Source organism: Trachymyrmex cornetzi, unplaced genomic scaffold (assembly GCF_001594075.2).
Source record: "Trachymyrmex cornetzi isolate Tcor2-1 unplaced genomic scaffold, Tcor1.1 scaffold452, whole genome shotgun sequence".
Classification (NCBI taxonomy): Eukaryota; Metazoa; Arthropoda; class Insecta; order Hymenoptera; family Formicidae; genus Trachymyrmex; species Trachymyrmex cornetzi.
Window position 1 is genome coordinate 76,167 of NW_017299312.1, and position 19,686 is coordinate 95,852.

The 19,686-nt window shown below is 39.6% G+C and overlaps 1 protein-coding gene across 3 annotated transcripts in view; it reads right to left on the bottom strand.

The window, feature by feature from the left end:
* Nucleotides 1–12,327, bottom strand: part of hts (adducin 1-like protein hts) — a 13,671-nt gene extending 1,344 nt beyond the window's left edge. The window contains exons 1-14 of one of the 3 annotated variants that reach the window (XM_018513166.1): nt 12,310–12,327; nt 11,953–12,139; nt 11,465–11,847; nt 10,829–11,278; nt 10,612–10,748; nt 10,407–10,524; nt 7,753–7,866; nt 7,545–7,637; nt 7,119–7,314; nt 6,835–6,972; nt 6,626–6,697; nt 6,039–6,113; nt 1,088–1,155; nt 396–524 (exon numbers count right to left, since the gene is read on the bottom strand). In XM_018513166.1, coding sequence (XP_018368668.1) covers nt 411–524; nt 1,088–1,155; nt 6,039–6,113; nt 6,626–6,697; nt 6,835–6,972; nt 7,119–7,314; nt 7,545–7,637; nt 7,753–7,866; nt 10,407–10,524; nt 10,612–10,748; nt 10,829–11,278; nt 11,465–11,847; nt 11,953–12,136 — 2,142 coding nt within the window. In that variant the 5' untranslated portion in view covers nt 12,137–12,139; nt 12,310–12,327 and the 3' untranslated portion in view covers nt 396–410. Of the gene's footprint in view, nt 1–395; nt 540–1,087; nt 1,156–6,038; nt 6,114–6,625; nt 6,698–6,834; nt 6,973–7,118; nt 7,315–7,544; nt 7,638–7,752; nt 7,867–10,406; nt 10,525–10,611; nt 10,749–10,828; nt 11,279–11,464; nt 11,848–11,952; nt 12,140–12,309 lie in introns of all 3 variants that reach the window. The other 2 variants (XM_018513168.1, XM_018513167.1) reach the window with 2 other exon arrangements.
* Between the last annotated feature and the right edge of the window lie 7,359 nt (nt 12,328–19,686).

Here is a 19,686-nt window from a genome sequence, read left to right on the forward strand (position 1 = left end):
TAATAGCGATTTAGTTAGTGATTTTTTGAATTAGGATACCGTGAGGTTAATCCAGATGAGCACCCAGCTCTATTTCTGTAAAAAGTTTTTTCAAGAGAAATCGTTTCTTTATTATTAATAATTATTGTTATTATTTTAGTGTTCTATATGCGTATCGAGCTTCAAAAAATCGAGTACAGATTCATTTGTTAGAAATATTGCTTTAAACATATAAAAATTGAGTAATTGTAAAGAATAACAAAAAATTTTTTTTTAACAGACACGCATTTGGGCTGAAATTAATGACAGATTTCTTGTTATTTTATCATAAGAAACAACTGTAAAAATTTTGAGAAAAATCGGCGTCTGACATTTCTTAAGGTTTACTTGTCAGACAGATTGACTGGATCGCTTACCTGAGCTACGACTACCTACGCCTCGACCGACTTCTTCTTTTCCTTCTTCTTTTTAAGGAAGGATGGCGTCCTAAGGCCCTTCTTCTTCTTCTTTTCCTTCTTTGGCGATTCCTCGCTAACGCTCACATCCTGCGACATGGAACCCTTAACACGGAAGGTCCCAACCGTAACCATAAACCTTTCTGCATGCACATGCATAGAGCGTCGAACTTTCACGCTTAATCGTTCTATTAGCCAATTATCTGGTCGCATGCAAATCGATACGATAGAAGAGTTTGTAGAAGGCGAATCTATGAACGACTATGCCGGCTGTATTGTGAAAATTAATGCAAAAAGTGAAGCGACAATTCGCTTGAATTAAACACGCTCTATAGCTCTTCTTATAACATTATAAATCAAGGAATATCTTATTCCATGTTTGATTAAAATAGCATTCCCATGTGTTAACGAATGCATGAGAAACGTGATATGTGAAAGAAACCCGACGTACATATGCGGAGATTTGTTTAAGTTTATTATTTTAGAGAGTGAATCTAGGGCCAACAATAAAAAAACAGTAATCTAAATTGATTTGTGTATAAGCATATCAAGAATCGCTTCAAATATGAATAATAAAACGCGTAAAAAATTAATTTCCGATTCCCCGCATATGGTATATGTGCGGCTTTGATATTAAAAGTATTGCGACAAACCTCCTTGCTACTTTGCGAAAAAGTACTGTGATGAGCGTCCGAGTGATCGCCGTTTACGGTATTCTCTCCTAGAACATAAATAACGGATTATTCAGGACGTGAATCTTTAGATCATTGTGATAATAAGATGATCGAATCCGTAGGCAACAGTAATGACATAATTGATATATTTGCCAAGCAATCTGGAAGCCAAAGGATTGAAATTAATCCCATAAAGCCTAGACAGCTGTCAATTATGTATTATCATGTGTATTATTGTACTTCATAAAAAATGAAAAGCGAGATAGAAACACAGACATCTTACCTTTCGAAAAACGGTGTAGGTTGTTGATACTTGTCAGAGTGTATTCGCCCATGTGGATTTGTTATACAAAATCAATCATTCCCAAGCAAACACGTTTTAGCATCAATCATTCACAGCTTGCAAGATGTATGTATATCATTGAAAAGGTAATGGGATGAACGGTGAGGATTAATGCATGTCCGAATAGAGACAGGTGCAGAAAAATGATAAGCGTTATGTGCAAACTTTTGTATCATCAAACACTTAAAAGCTGTTGCAGTAAATATTTGAAAATATATTATATTAATGGAAATAATATAAATGTTCACAATGTGTTATAAGTTCGCTTATAGTTACAATGTCGTTAGAAAGAGATAGTGTAAGTGCATATTAGAATGTAACGGTCAATTAAACTTATTATCAAGAAAATAAAGCAAAATATTCCAATTAACACATTGCACTAAACAACAAAATCCTTCATTTTTAAGTTTACAATGTAACAAAAATAAAAAAGAAAAAGTAAACAAAACTGAAAATATTAGAAAACAAACAATATTAGCACTTTTATAAACGTCAATACTAAACTGCACGTAGGAAATTGTCAAACTGTCTTTCTCGATTCATATGTGCTAAAAATCGATCGCACAAAAGATGCGCTTTGTTCGTGCATAAAGAGACGTTACAATTATAAAAGTTAAAAGAAAAGAATAGAATCATCAAAACTTAATAGACATAAAATAACGCGAATTCCTTAGCATTTAACATTTGCACGCGTACTTATATAAATGTCTTTCTTTGCTAGCTTAAGATATGTAGAAAATCAGCGCATTGAACAGACTAAATAAACGCGCATAAAATGGTATGTAAGATCAAGTATACAAACTATTCGACAAGACGCTTTTCAAAGATATGTGAACATTAAGAGAAAGAAATTTTAAATAGAGCACCGACACGCAAGCTAAAACGCTGTTGTGACGCGGTTGTGTATATCGACGAATCAATCGTCGAAATGCTTTTCCCCTTTTTTCATCAAGAAAATAATATACTCTTTGGTAATTCAATTAAACAACAATCGCCAGAATTAAGAACACGGTGTCATTTTTCTGAAAGACGAGTGGAGCGCTACGCGCTCAATTGTGACTTGTCTGCGAGCGCTTTCTCCAGACGCATAAATTCTTTGGTCTCGTACGAATACGACATGCAATCTATGGAGGCATCCCAGACATTGCACTGTTCCTCAAGATCGTTCATCTCGTCGTTATCTGAGATAAGGACGGAGCTGACTTCGGAGATCGTGTAGGTGTCGTCGAGGGAAATATGCTTTCTCGCGGGATTTGCTGTCGTATCTTCTTCGATAATATCGCAGGCTTCCAACGATTCATCATAAATTTTCAAAGCAGGCGTTACGGAATCGACTACCTCGTGAAAAGCATCATCCGGTTCCTCGCTTATAGGCGTCAAACAACTCGTTTTATCCCTTATCGATTCCTCTTCCTCGCGGCAATAGGAACATCGTTCGTACGGCCATGTTTCTGATTTCATCACACTTTCACCGTCTCTCGTTTTACCGATCTCGATACCGCGATCATCGTCGATCGAGTTTTCACTAAATAGACGAAGACGAGCGCTTGGCGACATATTCGCATATTCGTCAGTCGAGACTTTGATAACGCGAAAGTTTAATTCCAAAGCGCTATTGTCAATGGTAACGGTCGGTAATTTCTTCGCCACGGTACAGAATTCAATCACGGCGGGAGATTCGCTATCTTCCGGCTCGCGTACCTCCATTTCGTAATTCTGATTATCGTAATCGTCATAGTCCAATGATAGATTCGCCAGAAAACCTTTAATTCGACAAATATTGTCATTGCTGCTTGCGAAGACATCCGGCATGCATGCTCCAATGATAGATTCCACGAGCGAGCACTCGCGATGGTAACTGTTGATCAAGTTGCGCACTGTTTCTCTTACAATGCTGAGGTCGTGAATAGAGGAATCTAACTGCAGTAGAACATAAATGGACTCGATAATCTCGGCAATGATCTGCTGTACGACTTCTATAGCGTCGCTAGATGGCAACACTTCGTTGGACGCATTGAGATCGGCGATGATCTCGTTGGCGGATTCATTGATTCCGTTGAGAAAGACTTCGCCGTCGATATCATTCAGTTCGCGAATCGTGCAGCTTGGTAATTCAAGTATATCGGAGCCACTTGCCGAATGCCTTTCGGATTCTAACTCTGCGCTGCTACTATCGCTTGACAACCTGTGATCTCGCGTGAACTTGACGCATTCTGCCTTTATCGTGGGAGTCTCCGGCTCTATCCATATGTAATCGTTCAATGGCTCATCGTTGTCACTTCTCGTTGAATCAGACTGCCACTCCGACGAGCGATCCGCCAAGTCACGCCAAGTATCGTCGTTGCCGCTCTCGTCCCGATCAACGGCCGCCGGCGGGGTCAAGCTGTAAATGAGACTCATATTCGTCGAGTCCAGATTATACTTGACGCAGGTATCCGTGTCAGGCAAGGCGTCCAGTTCCGTCCTCGACGAAGTGATATTCACGTCGATGCTCTCGACAATTTTCGCGATATCATTATACGACTCGTACAAGACAGTCTTTACATTATTCGACCAGTTGCCCTCGTACATGGAACTTTCGATCCAAGATCGAACGCTTTGCTTCTTCAGCTCCGTTGGTTTCAATTCACCATTTATTTCTTTATCTGCCAACGTCCCATTGTCGTCGCATTCATAATGATCGATGGAATGCCCGTCGCAAATATTGAAAGATAAATTACTCAGCAGCCGCGAGTCTTCTTCGTTATCACCGTTATCATGCTGAAATGTTTCAGCGCAGCTGTGCGCAAGTGTCACTTCCGTATTCGTCGTCATTGTTGTTGTCATTGTATGCTGGTGTTCGTTATTCGTGTCGACTGTCGAGTCTATCGATTTATCTGGACGAGTTGTTGAAGACTGCGTTTTTATGGAAGCAACCGTCTCGATCGTTGGACATTTAGCCCTTTCATGGTGTTCTATTTCCTCCTCTGTCTGACTGTCACCGTTTATGTAGGACATGATGTTAAGCGAACTCGGCCTCGTCTCGTCCATGTTAACACGCTTGACGAAACTCGGTTGCGCGATATTTGCCCATGTCACAGAATGTATTGCGACGTTGTTGCTCGACAGCGTCTCATCGTTCAGATTCTCGATGTGTTCTTTCGTACTTGCGTTTGTCAAAGGCACGTCAGACAATTTGACAAGATGAGCATTTTTACTTGGACTCACCATGGAATTTCGTTCAGGTATTAACTCGTTTTCCTTATTATTAATGCTAGTCATCTTCGCTGTTGTCAAGTCAGTTTCTAAATTCTTTTGACGTTCAAGATCTTCGAAAAATTTCCGTCTCACCTCGTGGCGCGATTTTACGAAAATTTCATTCCGAGAGATTGCATTTGCAATCTCGTTTTGCCCGTTAAAGTACGTTTTCGTACGTGTGATTAGAAGAGGTTTCTTTCGTTCGGCGATCGTCGAAACTCTAACATTCTCCAAACGGGGGTTATAAGGATGCTCGGAGAACCGCCGACCGTAGTACTTTCGCACACACTCGCTGCTTACGCTGCTGTAATTGCTGGCTAGTTCGCAATCTGCAAGCATTACGTCCAAATGTATGTCTTGGACATTGGAATCGGCGAACGATCGATCGGTTTGCTCGCTTTGGAGAAACGGAGAGAACGTTCACGATCACTTGGATACTCTCCACATTCGCGCGAGTCTTCTTCGTTGCTTACGCTGCGCTAAGTACTACAAGTAGTGATAGATACAACCGAAGAAGCTCTACATCCATTCTTTAGCTATGCGTCTCTTTATTTTTGTTTAAAACATATTGCGCGCAAATCAGTTATTTGTTCATCTATCACATGACTATTACTCATCGCAAAAAGATTAGCTATTTGTATTAATCAATTATTCTTCTATTCGTTAACTCATCGTTTAGAAGAAAAAACCAAAGTATGACTTTTATATTTTAGATTGAATATATAAATGAGAATTTTCAAAAATTCTATAGCGCGTTTTATGCAGAAAAAGAGGAAAAGAGATTAACAAAAGTGCATGAACATCAATTATCGGTGCAAGCATAATCATTATTTCGAGTAGTAAAGAAAAATAATAAAGCTTTCGAGACACATGCCGTATATGGTAAGATATTATAGTAAAAGCATGATTTGATTTGATCAGTGATGATATGAAAATGTATATATTTACTCAATCTTTAATATGCATATATGTGCGTTTTATGTAGTTATTGCGGATGGGGAGCGTATTCCATACCAAAAGAAATGCAGTTTATTCCAAATGAAATGTATCAAACAAAATTAAATCGTACAAAAACTATATACCAAGTTGAACTGAAGATAATGCCTTTACATCGCAGCTCAGGCTCCATATTCACGAGTGATTAATCAAATTTTGTAAAACCTCTTCTTTTTAGAATTATTCATTTTTCATTAATTATCGAAAAGTCGCATGTGCAGTTTAGCTATTTTATAAATATGATTCCAGATACGATTTCTTCAGTTGAACATCGTAAACAGTATGTATCAGAGAATAACTCAGAATGATAAATTAGATCCATCCCTATATTTCCCTATATAGAAAAAAACTCACCTCCTTTGTAACCGCTTTGTCGCTCAGTCATTCTGTAGCGCATCTCATTAAGGTACTCTGTAGTAGCATCATTCACTGCATATCAAAAATAAATACGTATACGATTTACACCTGTTTATCAGTAAAATGCTCTTCGTGATCCAAAGTCGTTACGTGACGCTCGATAATGCTATTATGTACATAGTATCCGTGATAGTCACGAAATACATATACCGATGTATTCATCTTGCGAATTATCTGAGTATTTATCACCACAAATTAGGCAACCACCGATTATCTGGGCATTCATCATTACAAATTAGGCAACCACCGATTAACTCGTGCAAAATTATATGTTTTCATGCACGATAACGTGCTGTATTTTAAGGATTAGTGATGAAATTGTTGCAAAGGCGAAGATGCAAATGTCACATGGATTGCTCATAAATAAAAAGTTACGGCCATGCAAGAATCGGAGTTGAATTAAAGCAATCGTCTCGTCGTAACTTTACTAATCACTCATTAAGAAATTTATGGCAGGCTCATGGTATAACACTTATTTGGGGAAGAATAAAAAAAAACAGAAAAAAAGATAAGGAAAGACTCACCATCGCTTAACACAACTTCGGGTTGACTCGGCACAGGCACTTGTTTCGTTTCTATTCTCAATACTCGGGGTTCTGTAGCAAAGGAGTATACGCGAGTATTCATTAATAATATAAAATAAAAATATATACATATATATTGAAAGGTCAGAATGTGATACATTCAATGATATGTATGGAAACCCGTTCGTGAATTAAACACATAAATTTACCGTCTCTACTCTCCTCCTCTGTTTCCGAAGTAACAGAAACTGGTGACTGAATAGGACTCTTGGCAGTGCTGGATTCATGCGTCGCACGACTGATGTTAAAGGATGACAAGGCCTCGGATTCTGATTGTGATTCATCGTCTATTTACAGAATAGGTAATATTAATGGTTCCATTTCGGTGAACATTAAGTGGATACAGAGTATTCTAAGATACAGGATACAAATACAAGACGCATGCATAAATACGGGAAAAGATTGGACAAGAAAAGTGACGAATGGAACTAACAAGGATCTCCCTTCTGTTTGCGTTCGACTTCTCTCTTGTATTGATCCAATTCTTGATCCGTGACGGCGTCGAAAGGATTTTTGGCATAAGGTGTCTTGTACACCATCGCATTGTGTTGGAAACCACGCTGTATAATACCCTTGCTAGCGGCTCCTACTAAAACTACTTGTTCTCCGGTACCACTAATTGTCGCGTCCTTGTAAACAACGAGTATGCAAGTTAAAGATAACATATATGTTTTCTGCAGGGATTTATAAAATAACTAATATAGTTAAAAAAATGCTATCGTTTCAATTCAAATTCAAACTAGAACAGTACATGATTATTGCTACTTAACGGGAAGTTTTTTCTTATTGCTAAATTTATTAAATGGGATGTATCTAAATTGGTTTAAATCAAGAAGACTCGATGCTTAAATTTGTGTACCTGCATTTTTTTAGCTTCCTCCCACGATACACCTTCCAATATATGAGATTGCGGACCAGCCGATATTTTCTCTGCTCGTCGATAATCTTTAATCTAGGGAGACGAAAGTGTATCAAACTTGTACGTTCCCAATTATACAAACTAGCTGATATACGAAAAGAATAGAAACAAAGACAAATAGGATATGATGCAAATATAATTGACTTACCTGCTGTTGTAACTGTTTGAATTCCTTTGGGTTGGTATTTTTCGGAACAAACTGAAGAGCACCGTCTATCTTGACTGGTGTGCTGCTATGGGTAGGAGATCCATCAGACACCCACTGCACACACAAAACCAGAACATTAGTCGACCCCCTTCAAATCATTGTAAGAAGCAACTATGTTAACATAAAATAAGACTCTTGCATGCTATGTGTGCCTGCTGCATATATATATATATTTCACTCCCCTTTTAATAGATTATCCCATAATAATTAAAAGCAAACATATTTTCAACATAATAATTTTGTTATTGCAGCCATGTATCATGTTGCAATCCATATTTTACATTAACTGTATAACAATATATTCAATATCTAACGTAATTCAAAACAAAATTCAATACAATTACATGCAATGCTGCTACAACTCGGCAATCTAACAACATTAATTGCTATGCCTAACATTTAGTTTTAAGGAAATAGCTTAGATTTGCAAAATGTGAAGGGTCATTTGATCTGGTTTTGTAAATGCAGTGGGCTCTGTGTAACCAGGCCAACAAGATCTTGATGATGAGATCAGGCACACATTCATACAGAGTCATGAGAAACACTTGTATATGTTTCATACATATCTTTTATAACTATTGTGGCAAAAGTACGTTTGAAACGTGCTTAAGCAAAATACAGTACAATATATTAAATTATTATTTTATACCTCTCTTATACAGTAATAAAATAAAATAAAACTCTATTGCACTTTTATTAAATGTACGAAATTTTTACCCCAAGATTACACATAAAGTTACTGTTGATAGGGAATAATTTCGCAGAATAGATGGTTTCAAAATCATATAATTAGTGTCAATAAATATATTGTAGACGACAACATACACATAACTTCGCATCATATTATAGAAAGCGCTAAATTTATTAACGTAGCGGCGTCTACAAGCTAAGAATAGTACTTGGAACGTTATTAAAGTTGAAGTTTCATTAAAGTTGATATAATCATCTTTAAACAGCACGTATAACTTTATTTAAACATCAAGAAGCTACAGAAGAACAGTCGTTAATATCTTATATATATATATATATAAAGATACTTATACTAACGATTGACTGGAATTCAACATGTTTCGTAACTTTTGCGGAAATGTTGACCGCTCTCGTTCTGTCTTTCGTTTTGCGTGTTTTATTATTATTCTTATTATAAATTATTATAAAAGATTTCGTATTTTTGTTTATTAAATAGTGATAGTATGAGAACATTTTTTTACGATTTGAAAAAATGAGTTACGTATCTAATCATGCCGTTAATCTTTGTCGAAATACAGATAAATTCATAATAAAAAATATTACATTTTTTAATTGTGTCTATAAAATAAGGAATAATGCAATGATAATAATTCATGTTAGTCAATAATTTTCATACTGCGAGACAATTACATTGTATGTACGTCGATAAAAATTTGTACATCAAAAAATTTTGACATTATAATTTAAATAATAAAGATAATATATATATGTTTTTTCGTTAATATCAGGTATGATATAAAGTGACCAATGCTTATACACATAAAGCACGTACGCGTGTACATACACACAGGCACATATAAACACATTGGCCATAGCATAGAAAATGTGATTTTTGTTACAACTTTGAACTTTTAAGTAATTCATTATATTGCATTAATAAGCTTTTATTAAATAAAATCAAGCTCTGTTGTAACAAGAGTTAAATTTATATCTATAATTTAAAAAGAGCAATATATATGTCAGTATAACCAACATCAATATAATGATATATTATATTGTTTGTTCAATGAGACGTTTACCATGATTAAAACAATTACATAATTTAAAAGATACATTTTAACGTATCAGCATGTTAAGAATTAATAGCATGAGTTGGAATGTTTGGATTTGATATAAATAATCGAATTATTACACATTGGTATGTGTTTGTATAATTAAAATTAAATAAAATAAAGAAATTTGATAAAAAAAAAACAAGATAAAACTATACAACACAGTATGGTAAAATGCAACTGACTGCTAACAAAATGGAATAACCAATGCTTTACATCGCATTGCATATATGGATATACTATCTATTTACGGCCGTAAATATGCGCATTCGTCTTTCTCAATCATCGCTAAAAATATCTTCAACAACAGTGTTCGATAAAATAAAGTTATTATTCACGGAAAACAAACTATGAAATCTTAATAACATTACCGTAATATTAAATTCACGAAAAAATCTAATATCGACAAAGTGTTTTCTTTTAAATTGAAAGTTAAATTTGTGATACAATGGCAAAAGGAAATATTTATCAAAAAGTCTAAAACAGATTTATATTCTCAAATCAAAAACTCTATAAACAAAAGTTAATATAATAAACGGTTCTACTTGTATATTAATATATGTTATAACTATTAATATGTATATTAATATGTCATAACTATTTAATTTTGCACTTGACACATTTAAAGCTTTCCTTTTTCCTTCGTTCGGAAGTCGTAATTCGATTAGCAGCCACAATACGCGATTATATTTGCCAAATATGAATGCTTGCTTATAATAAATTTAGCCTCGAGCGAAATCGTGCGGTAAATAATTATTAGTCGGTCTTATTCTCAAAAGTAATGACTTCTACCTTGGTGATCTTTTTAGGATCGGGTGTTCCAGTTTCCAGGATTTCAACCTTCTGGTAAACGTTTGGCGAATTTAACCAACGGGATCTGTCTGTGCCTTTACGTCCGCCCTTCCACAGCCTGTTTGAGAAAAGAAAAATCAGTTAAGCATTGATTTAGTTCTATAATATCGAAACAAAATATGTTCGAAGGGAAGTAGAAGCTTACCCTTGCTTATATAATTCCTCTTCTTCAAGCAGATATCCTAAAGACGATACGGCCGGTGGAACTTCAACATCGTTTCGTGGTTTTGGGGGTTCTCCCTTTACAAGTGGATTCCTATATATGTAGCCCGTACGGAATCCCTGAGAAAAAAGAAGAAACGCGACATTCAGATGAATTCTGATGCAAGTATTATAGCGGTGAATGGTTCTGTAGGACTTACAGCGTTGTCAAGCATTCTCATAAGGGCCTCGAATTCAGCGCCGCCAATTCTCCAGCGTTTCTCGAGTTTCTCCGCGAGAGCGGACGACTCTACCGCTGAGCTTTGTTGCTGCGGGATCGGCGGTTTTCGCGACGCTTCAAATATAGCTTTTTTCGATTCCTCGCTGATAAGGCTTAGATTATCTACACCTGCGGGCATTAGTTTTAGTTGCGTCTCGCAGGCGACTACAGTATTGTAAACGTTAAAGAACGCTTCTTCCACTGTTTCTCCACAGCAAAGGGCGCCGCGATTCGTCAGGAGCATAACCTTATTGATCGGCCCGAGATTTCTAGCAATCTTCTCCCGTTCCTCCGGCTCGACGGAACCTCCTATGTATTGATGGGTGCTCACTTCACCTATCACTATGCTCTCTTGACCGATTGGTAACAATCCACACTTCAAGGAGGAAACCTACGTATCATATCACGCGTACGTCAGTCAATTACTTTCAAAGCAGAGCTAATAAATGTTCATCATCAATCTATTAAAGTGATATCACGCAATCGAGAATATGCAAACGCTCGTAAAAGATATACGAGACAAACGAGAAATGGATCATCGCAGAGTGAAGAAACTAGAGACGAAACATTTACTTACAGCGGTAACGGACGGAGTAGTAATGTGAATAATACACTTGATATCGGGTCTCGCTGCGTGTATTGTCGAGTGTAATTGAAAACCAGTGATGTGCACGCCAAAGTTTGTCGTCCCCTGCTCGACAATCGTGCCCTGCATGTCCACCTTGATCAAACTCGAGGCGGTAACCTCGTGATAGAGTAGCCCGTAAGGATTCACCAAAAAGTGCTCCTGGTCCTGATTAAGACGGGCAGTTATTTGCCCGCCGACTCCCTGCGTCCATCCGTAGAGATCAAGCAATCTAAACACCGCCGCCATCTTACATCGCAACAATTTCTCGCCCTTGGCGTATCCCATGCTTTCCACGCCGCGAATGTCGTTGATAGGCAAGACGCAATTCGAATCTACACATTTCCGAATGAACCGGGTTAGAATAAAGTCAGACTAAAAAAAGGGGGAAGGGGAGGGCGTTTTCAAGGAATAATAATTTCAAACGGAGCAGGACTAACTTTTGAACACATTGCCGTTAAACCGGGCTCCCTGTGCACCCATCATGTCAGAGATCTGTTGCAGGAGACCAGAGGGTCCAGCACCGTCCCTCATCTGTGTCTCAATTATACGTTCCAGCTCTTCCCGGAAGATTCGTGAGTTCATCATCATCTCGACCCTCTTTCTCCTCTCCATTTCTCTCATATCCTGTAAATGAATAGAATTCTCTCGTTTAACACATTTACACGGTTGGAGTAATTCGTTTGCTTTTCAAGCCTTTCTTGCGCTGGCGAAATTCGAATAAATAACCATTGAAACTTTCTTCGATTTCTATTATTGAAGAAACGTTGAACCGCCGTATATTCTGCGAAACTTACCGCATCGATATCGGCGGGGGGGGTGAGGCTCGCTTAATGCTTGTTGGCTCGTATCTGCCATCTTCGAGCCTCGTACAAGTATCGGCAACTGTAAAGAATAATGTTCTAATATCATCACTAGCTAGCAAAAATGCCTTGATAAATTTTCGGCATTATTTATTCCAAATCGCGTAAAGCGATGTCCACTAATAGAGTAGCAAATTTTAAGGATTTATTTAGATACACTTGCATAGTTGCATAATTATGTGCGTAAAGAAAATTATCCAATTATACAGACAATTGAATTTCTACCATAAAGACGTACACAAAATGTGATTGAATAATTTTCTTTGTGCATACGTTTATGCAGCTATGCAAGTCTGAATAGTCCTAAGAAATTGATCAATCATAGTCAATTATTCTCTTCACATTCGACTATGATTGGTCAATTTCTTACGACTTACTATTCCATTGTAGACACCGTGTAATAGGCATTAAAAGTAGGAACGCGCAAAAGCACCAAAAAAAGAAAAATATTAATAGTAATTTAATAATATTAAAAATTGATATTAATATCAAAATTCAATGATATTAAATTAATATTAATAAATTAAATTTCTAACAATATGAAATAAACAATCGCATCGCGTGGCAAATTAAAAACTTTTTAACGCATCTGTTCTAAGAACAGCGAACAATGAAGTATGGAATCGACCAGAACAAGTAAAAACTGAAAGCAATGAAGGTCTGTTTTAGTGTTTCGCCGAAGCATGCCGTTTCGTGTACGCGAAAGCGGCATTCGTACTCGTTTCTCCCGAATCCGGTGCGAGGTATGGACACCTTACCGGTGTGCGATCAATAAAGTTGCGGGGCCCTACCGGGAATCGTGTGCGTGCAACGACGCAAACACCGTGTACGCGTTACGATATGATTCCCTATATTCTCCGAGGGGGTTTCGGGGGTTCCACGTCTGTCATTCGATCCCTTTTTTTTTTCCCTTAATTACTCGTGCAGCGGGCATCGTTCCGTTAACGATGTAAAGTAGAATGCTCAACTGTGCCGGCTATTTTACTCGCCGCGACGTTCGCTCAACTCGGGATCTGTGTCAACGGTCGTTCACCGCCGCTTGGCTTTCCTTACACCAAGTACCGGTGCATCGCACCACGCAACGCTCTCGCACCCGGCTACGCGCGTCCTCATCCTACGGCATCGCGCTTTTCTCCTTTTCACGCCGCGTTTCCCTCGTCATCATCCATCGGCCGGAAATCCCACGCTGAATGTTTCGCTAGCGTGAACATCGTTACGTTGTGAGTTGTGACCGCAACAGCGCGTTCTAATTCGCGAAATGTATTCCCTTTCGCCTGGCAACTCTGGTTGTTCTCTCATCGAGATCGATATACACGACGGAGATCACTCACGAAAGACGCAGATTGACAAGTCGCTTATCAGCGAGACCGATTCGCTTCGCCGCCTGTGACTTGAATTTCCGACTTGTTACCGCTCCGGAAAACGTGTGTCATGCGTGTGCACTTCCGCTGCAACAATGAATAAAAGAAACGAGAAAGAGGGAAAAAAGCACGATGGTTGACCGCAGGATTACGTAGCACGCAAGCGCGAAACACAATAGCACCCGTCCGATTGTATAAGGACCAAAATTCTTCCCTCCACATGATTTTATATATATATATATATATATGTCTCGTATTCCCTGATACTCTGTATCGAATAGTAATCGATAATCCCGTGGACTTAATGTGAGACAGACATGTGAACAGTCTTGATATTTTGTTTACTCGGCGCTGCGTTACACGTTTCGAGATTTATATTCGTCGATTATCTCATCATTATGTTATGTTTCGTAACTATTTTTCCTTTTGTACATGCTTTTGTATACAGATATTTTTATCATCAATATTTGTTAATATTAATTATAAGAAAATTGATATTAATATTTTAAATAAATATTAATATTGATTACAAGAGATATTGATATATTATATCAATTTTATACATGTACATATAAAATAATAGCTAGTAAACACAAACGGTATCTAACGCGAAAATAACGCCTGGTATTTGTAGAATATCGTCATTTGAAATGTTGCCAAGTAGAAGGAACGCTCGACAACGATTCTCTTTCGTCAACCAAGATGTCTGTATGTACTTTCGATATACTTTGACCGAATTTAGTTTGGAAACATCGATCAGAAAAAAGAATGCAGTGGCGACCGTGAACGATGGCGCGGTGCGAATTGATGATAATTAATGTTAAGGGGTTGAGGTATTCGGAGTAAGTGGCTTCGTTTAAGTCCCTCGCGTATACGCGCGTTTGGCTTCGTTGACAGCATGATACGGTGCCGTAATATTGGCTGCGATACCGATCAAGTGGCAATCGACGAAAAAAAAGAACGTTACGTCAACAGGAACACGAGGTATGTTTCCGTGAACAACGAATGCTCGACCACAATGATCTTTTCGAGCAGACGAAGAAATGGGTTTCTATAATGTATAAATCACTGGCGCGATGCACTACACTGTTAAAAATTTCATGAAATTTAATATACTTTTAAGTTACACAATTTGAACTTAATTTCACGACATTTAATTAAATTTAATGTGTATTTATAACTGAAAAGTATATTTGTGTACACGTACACAAAATTTAATGTATTTTTCATGAAAATGTATGAAATTTAATGTACATACGTTCATTACATTTAAGTAACGACTGTAATTTAATTTTCAGTTAAATTATTCATTACTTTTAATTTCGTTCATAACCACGAGCTTTATTTACATGTAAAGGAAATTCACGGTTACGTTTCTAACAGTGTTATGTACTTTTAAACTCTCTGGAATTTTTAGCGTAAATCTCACTCTAAAGAGTGAAATTTCACTCTTAAAAATTGAAAATTGAGTCACACTTTTTCAAAATTAGCTCAATTTTCACTCTTTAGAATGAGGACCTGCGCTTTAAGGTTTCAACTTAAAAGAAAACCAGTTACACCGGAATACACAGTTCTGATAGATCGAAATTTTAACATTTATAGCTATTCCTAATATTTCCTCTGTTGTGTGTGAGGTTTGAGATTCCACTTGAGAGAATTCAGAGAGAGGTAATCATCAGTTTCCCTGTACATTCGCAGCCGTTCGTGCGGCCGTACCTCGGCGAAGTTCTACAACTGCGAACCGAAGCAACAACAGCGACTTCTATTTCAGATCAGTAGAGTTCCATCTTCCCGGAGTCGCGTCCCATTTGTAAATAACGCTTATCTTCGACGATAACGGGACAATGCGGGTCTCACCGCAAGCTGAATGAAAGCGATCACGGGCCGAGTTCGCTACGCTTACTGGCGCGAGTCTATGAGTCCTCGTCTTAAAATAGAGAGGGACCAGGGACGGAGTCGAAGACGATCCGCGCGTTTTCCGTCAGCTAATCTCGCTTCTTTCTCTCGTTCCAGGTATCAGGAATCGCGTGTTCGAGGTACACAACCATTTCCTACCTCACCTTCACTTTAAGCGGCACTGAAACAACGAAGAGCGTTCTGTAAGTCCACGATTAATCGGATAGTATCTCGCATCGATTCAACGGATCCATTGTCAGTTTCGCTGTCTCTATCTCGGGCCTGTTATTTTTTAACCCGATGATCGATCTGTATGTAGAAGGTAGAAGCGACCGTGATCGAAGAAAAAAAAATGAGGGAAAGGCTCGAAACGATCCGCGTTGTTGCGACGCGACGCGACGCTCGATACGAGGACTCGTATGATACAATGATTAGTGATCTCTTACGCAACCCGTAGCCGTGGAATTATACGCAGTGCGTGCGTGCGTGCGTGCGTGCGTGCATTCGTGTGCACCTGCACACGTGCTTGTCTCACTCGCACTTGTTCGCCGGCTCGAAGAGATACGAGTTTTTCGAGTCGATTTATTGGAGTTGTATGGGTCTGTTCTTTGTAGCTGAACTAGCATACGCTCGTTATACTTCAAATAAAACAACTATTTGAAGTTGGCTAAAGCGAGATAGAAAATTTTAGAGCAGTCCAGTCAGCGACAAAGAACAAGCCTTAAGGTTGACTTTAGTAGAAAAAAAAACAGCTTTGCAACTATTGTGAGATTTTTTAATATGATTAGTTCCTGCTAATAGTTTCTAATTTTTGCTAATAATTTCTAAATCTGAATATACAACCCAATCGCATTAAAGAATCTTAAACATTTGCAAAGCTTCCTTTCTTTGTGTAGTTTTTGTTAGTCAACTGGTATGTCAATTGGTCTGAATCTTTAGAGACGGTAAGCGTAGTTTGATTTTAAATTTAAGATCATCCCGAGTATAAGGTTTGTTTTTTTATTGCTGCACTTTGTTTCTCCACTGGGGAAAGAGTCTGACTGTATTAATTGGAATTTTGATTGAAAATGAACAAATCAGAATTTCCTGGTTAAATCTATTATATAATTCTAGTTGAAGATAACTAGAATTTTTATTGATATGATCAGAACCTTCTGGTTTGTTTATTTTCAATCAAGAATTTTTTCAGAGCGTATTTATCAAAAATTAAACATACATATCTATTTCATTTGAAGTGCAAAGAGCATATACAAGAAACACTAGTTGAGGAATAAAACACAGATCTATGAAGATTCTATCCAAAGTCAATAAAATAAATCTAAAATAATTCCACAAAATGTTCTAGAATATTCTAGATAAATCAACAAAACCCGGTCAGAATAGCACTTTGGTGAGGCCAAACAGAATTTCTGATTATCACAACTATCTCTGGCCTCAACAAAATTCTGGTTGAATCTTTTAGCAGGTTTAAGCAGAACATTTTTCTCTGTGTACATTTCAAGATGGTAATTAAGATGATCTTAAATATAAGATTGGATTACGAATATCGCTTCAAGCTAGCTGATCTTTCCTTCGAGTTCACTCGTCGAATTATCGTTCAAGAGTACATAATTATCAGAGAACAGCGGGACGAGCGATCGATAACGTCGACGACGACGACGACGACGACGATAAATCGGCCATGTCGATCTGGAAGCGGTGTTCAACGACGACCGCTGGAGTCGGCGATCGGCCAGGCGACTTTTGACAAAATGGCATCATGCCATTGAATATCTGTCGCTTTAATAACGCTGACATCACACGCCAAAACGAACGCGCAAACGTGGATTATCGTCGGACGCTCGACCGGCCGGACGGCGGCGGACACTTAACGCAATGACGTCATGGTTAATCGTAGATTACGCCCGTCGTAGTGAGCGACCGCCCTGAAACGCTATTAGTTACGAGAAATGAAAGTAACAACCATCGAGAGAAAGAAAGAAAAAGAGAGAGGCAATAAAAAGAAGAGACACAATTGATCACGCGGAGTGGATATACACGATCCTCGATTATCAGCGATTCTTGTTTAATATTCTCTCTAAATCTTTGAAGTAAAATCGCACCCAGAGTAAAAATCGAGCCAATATTGAAAAAAAAAAGTTCAATTCTCAATCACTAGATCTGTTTAGTGTGGCTAAACTCTACACTTTTGGAACTTAAAGTGAGATAGATATATGTTTGATATTTAGCGAAAGTAAGAAAGTTGTAGTGCAATCTAGTGCAGGAAAAAAGACTTTTAAGAGTGAGATTCACTCAAGTTTTAGAGAGCTAGCATTTCATGTCGCGTTTTTGTTTACACGGATTAATTTTTATCTACGTTGGACGATTCGTCGTGTTCACGTCGCACACTATGCTCTTGCTTAAAGCGGCTGTCTCGAGCAGTCGCGATCGAATGTAGGTCCCTAAAACCTGTTGTTGCGGCAATCATTAACGGACACAATCGAAAATATCGAAATACGTGAATCATCAAAACACGAGAATTAACGCGAGCGAGCAATGATTATATTCCTCTCTCTCTCTCTCTCTTTCTCTCTGTTTCTTCTCTATAAATCTATCTATAGCCTACAGCTAGTAGGACGCGTCACGGATCGGAATTCTAGCGGAATTAACGACGAAATACGCAAAACTACTCCCGACATGACACGACGGAAGCCGTCACGCGCCAATCCCGTACGAGGGATTGGCAACGGACAGGTTGAAAACGCAGGCGGTTCCACGATGCACGGGCGAGCACAATTAGCCAAGCGCGACGACGCGACGTTTAACGTTGATCGAGAGGCGTCGATCACCGCCCATCATCAAGTTGATCGAGTTGAGCGCGCCGAGAGCTCGAGATCTACGCGAGCGCGATAAGAAGTTCATCACGGAGTAGCCCGCGCGTCAGGAGACGGTGACAGAGGACCGTGCAAATGGCGACATTTTCGGGGAGGAGGGAGTACGAAATTCAAGGGTCCCCGTTCGGAGTCGAACGAAGACTGGGGACTGGGGAGTGAAACGTAGAGTCCGATGACTCGTCGTCGACGAAGCGTCATCGGCGCTGCTGCCGTGCACCATTCAAGCCGACGGTGATTGACGGGCGACGGAACGTCGCGTGGGCCACGTCGCGTCGCGTCGCGACGCGGCGCCGTTGCGAATAGAGACACACACACATACACGCGCAAGGGCCGGCACACCCCTCGCGCCTACGTCATTCATCGTCGAGCGCGAACGGCGAACGCCGAGAGGAGGTAGAGCGAACTCCGTGAGGTACCGCGAGGTCCGTGAGTTTCCGATTCCGCGCGAGCTCGGCGCGAATGCGAATCGGGATCCAGGGATGGCCGTCGGCGTCGACAGCCGCGCGGCCGCACGTATATCGGACAACTTACCTACCAAGGAATCGCCGCCAGCCGCCGCCTCCTCCTATCCCGTGATATGCCCGCGCCCGTTTCACGAACCGTACAACGAACGCAGCTCGGGCCGCGCTCCTCCGCTCCGTATCGCCGCTCCTCCGCGCGCGCGGCTGTTCCGTTCGATGAACAGCTTCCCCCCGCCTCCTCTTCCTCCTCCGCCGCCGCCGCCGTCACCGCCTCCACCACCGCCTCCGCCACTGCCTCTTGTCTCTGTCTCCACCGGCGTCGCCGAGCCCGAAGCTCCTCTTCTTCGCCGCCGCCGCCGGTTTCCCACACAAATGCCTCCCTCCGTCCGGCAGGGCGAAATTTTAACGTCCGCACATCGACGAGCCGCGATGATGTTGCGCGGTACCGTTCCGACTGTTCGGGAATCGTCGAACGCAACGTTTCACGCGACCGACAATTCTCACCAGAGGAAGATCACGGAAAGATCGCGTAGCCGTGATGTTTCTGTTCCGCGCCACGCGGTCAGAACACGCGGATCAATCACGGAGACGTCTAGCTGCCGATGATTACCGATCACTGTTACTGATCGTGAACACTTTAGTAAACACCGCGCGGTCGAGTCTCTGTTCTAGAACGAGCCATGAATATCATAAACGACAACGACAGACGATTGGACGGAC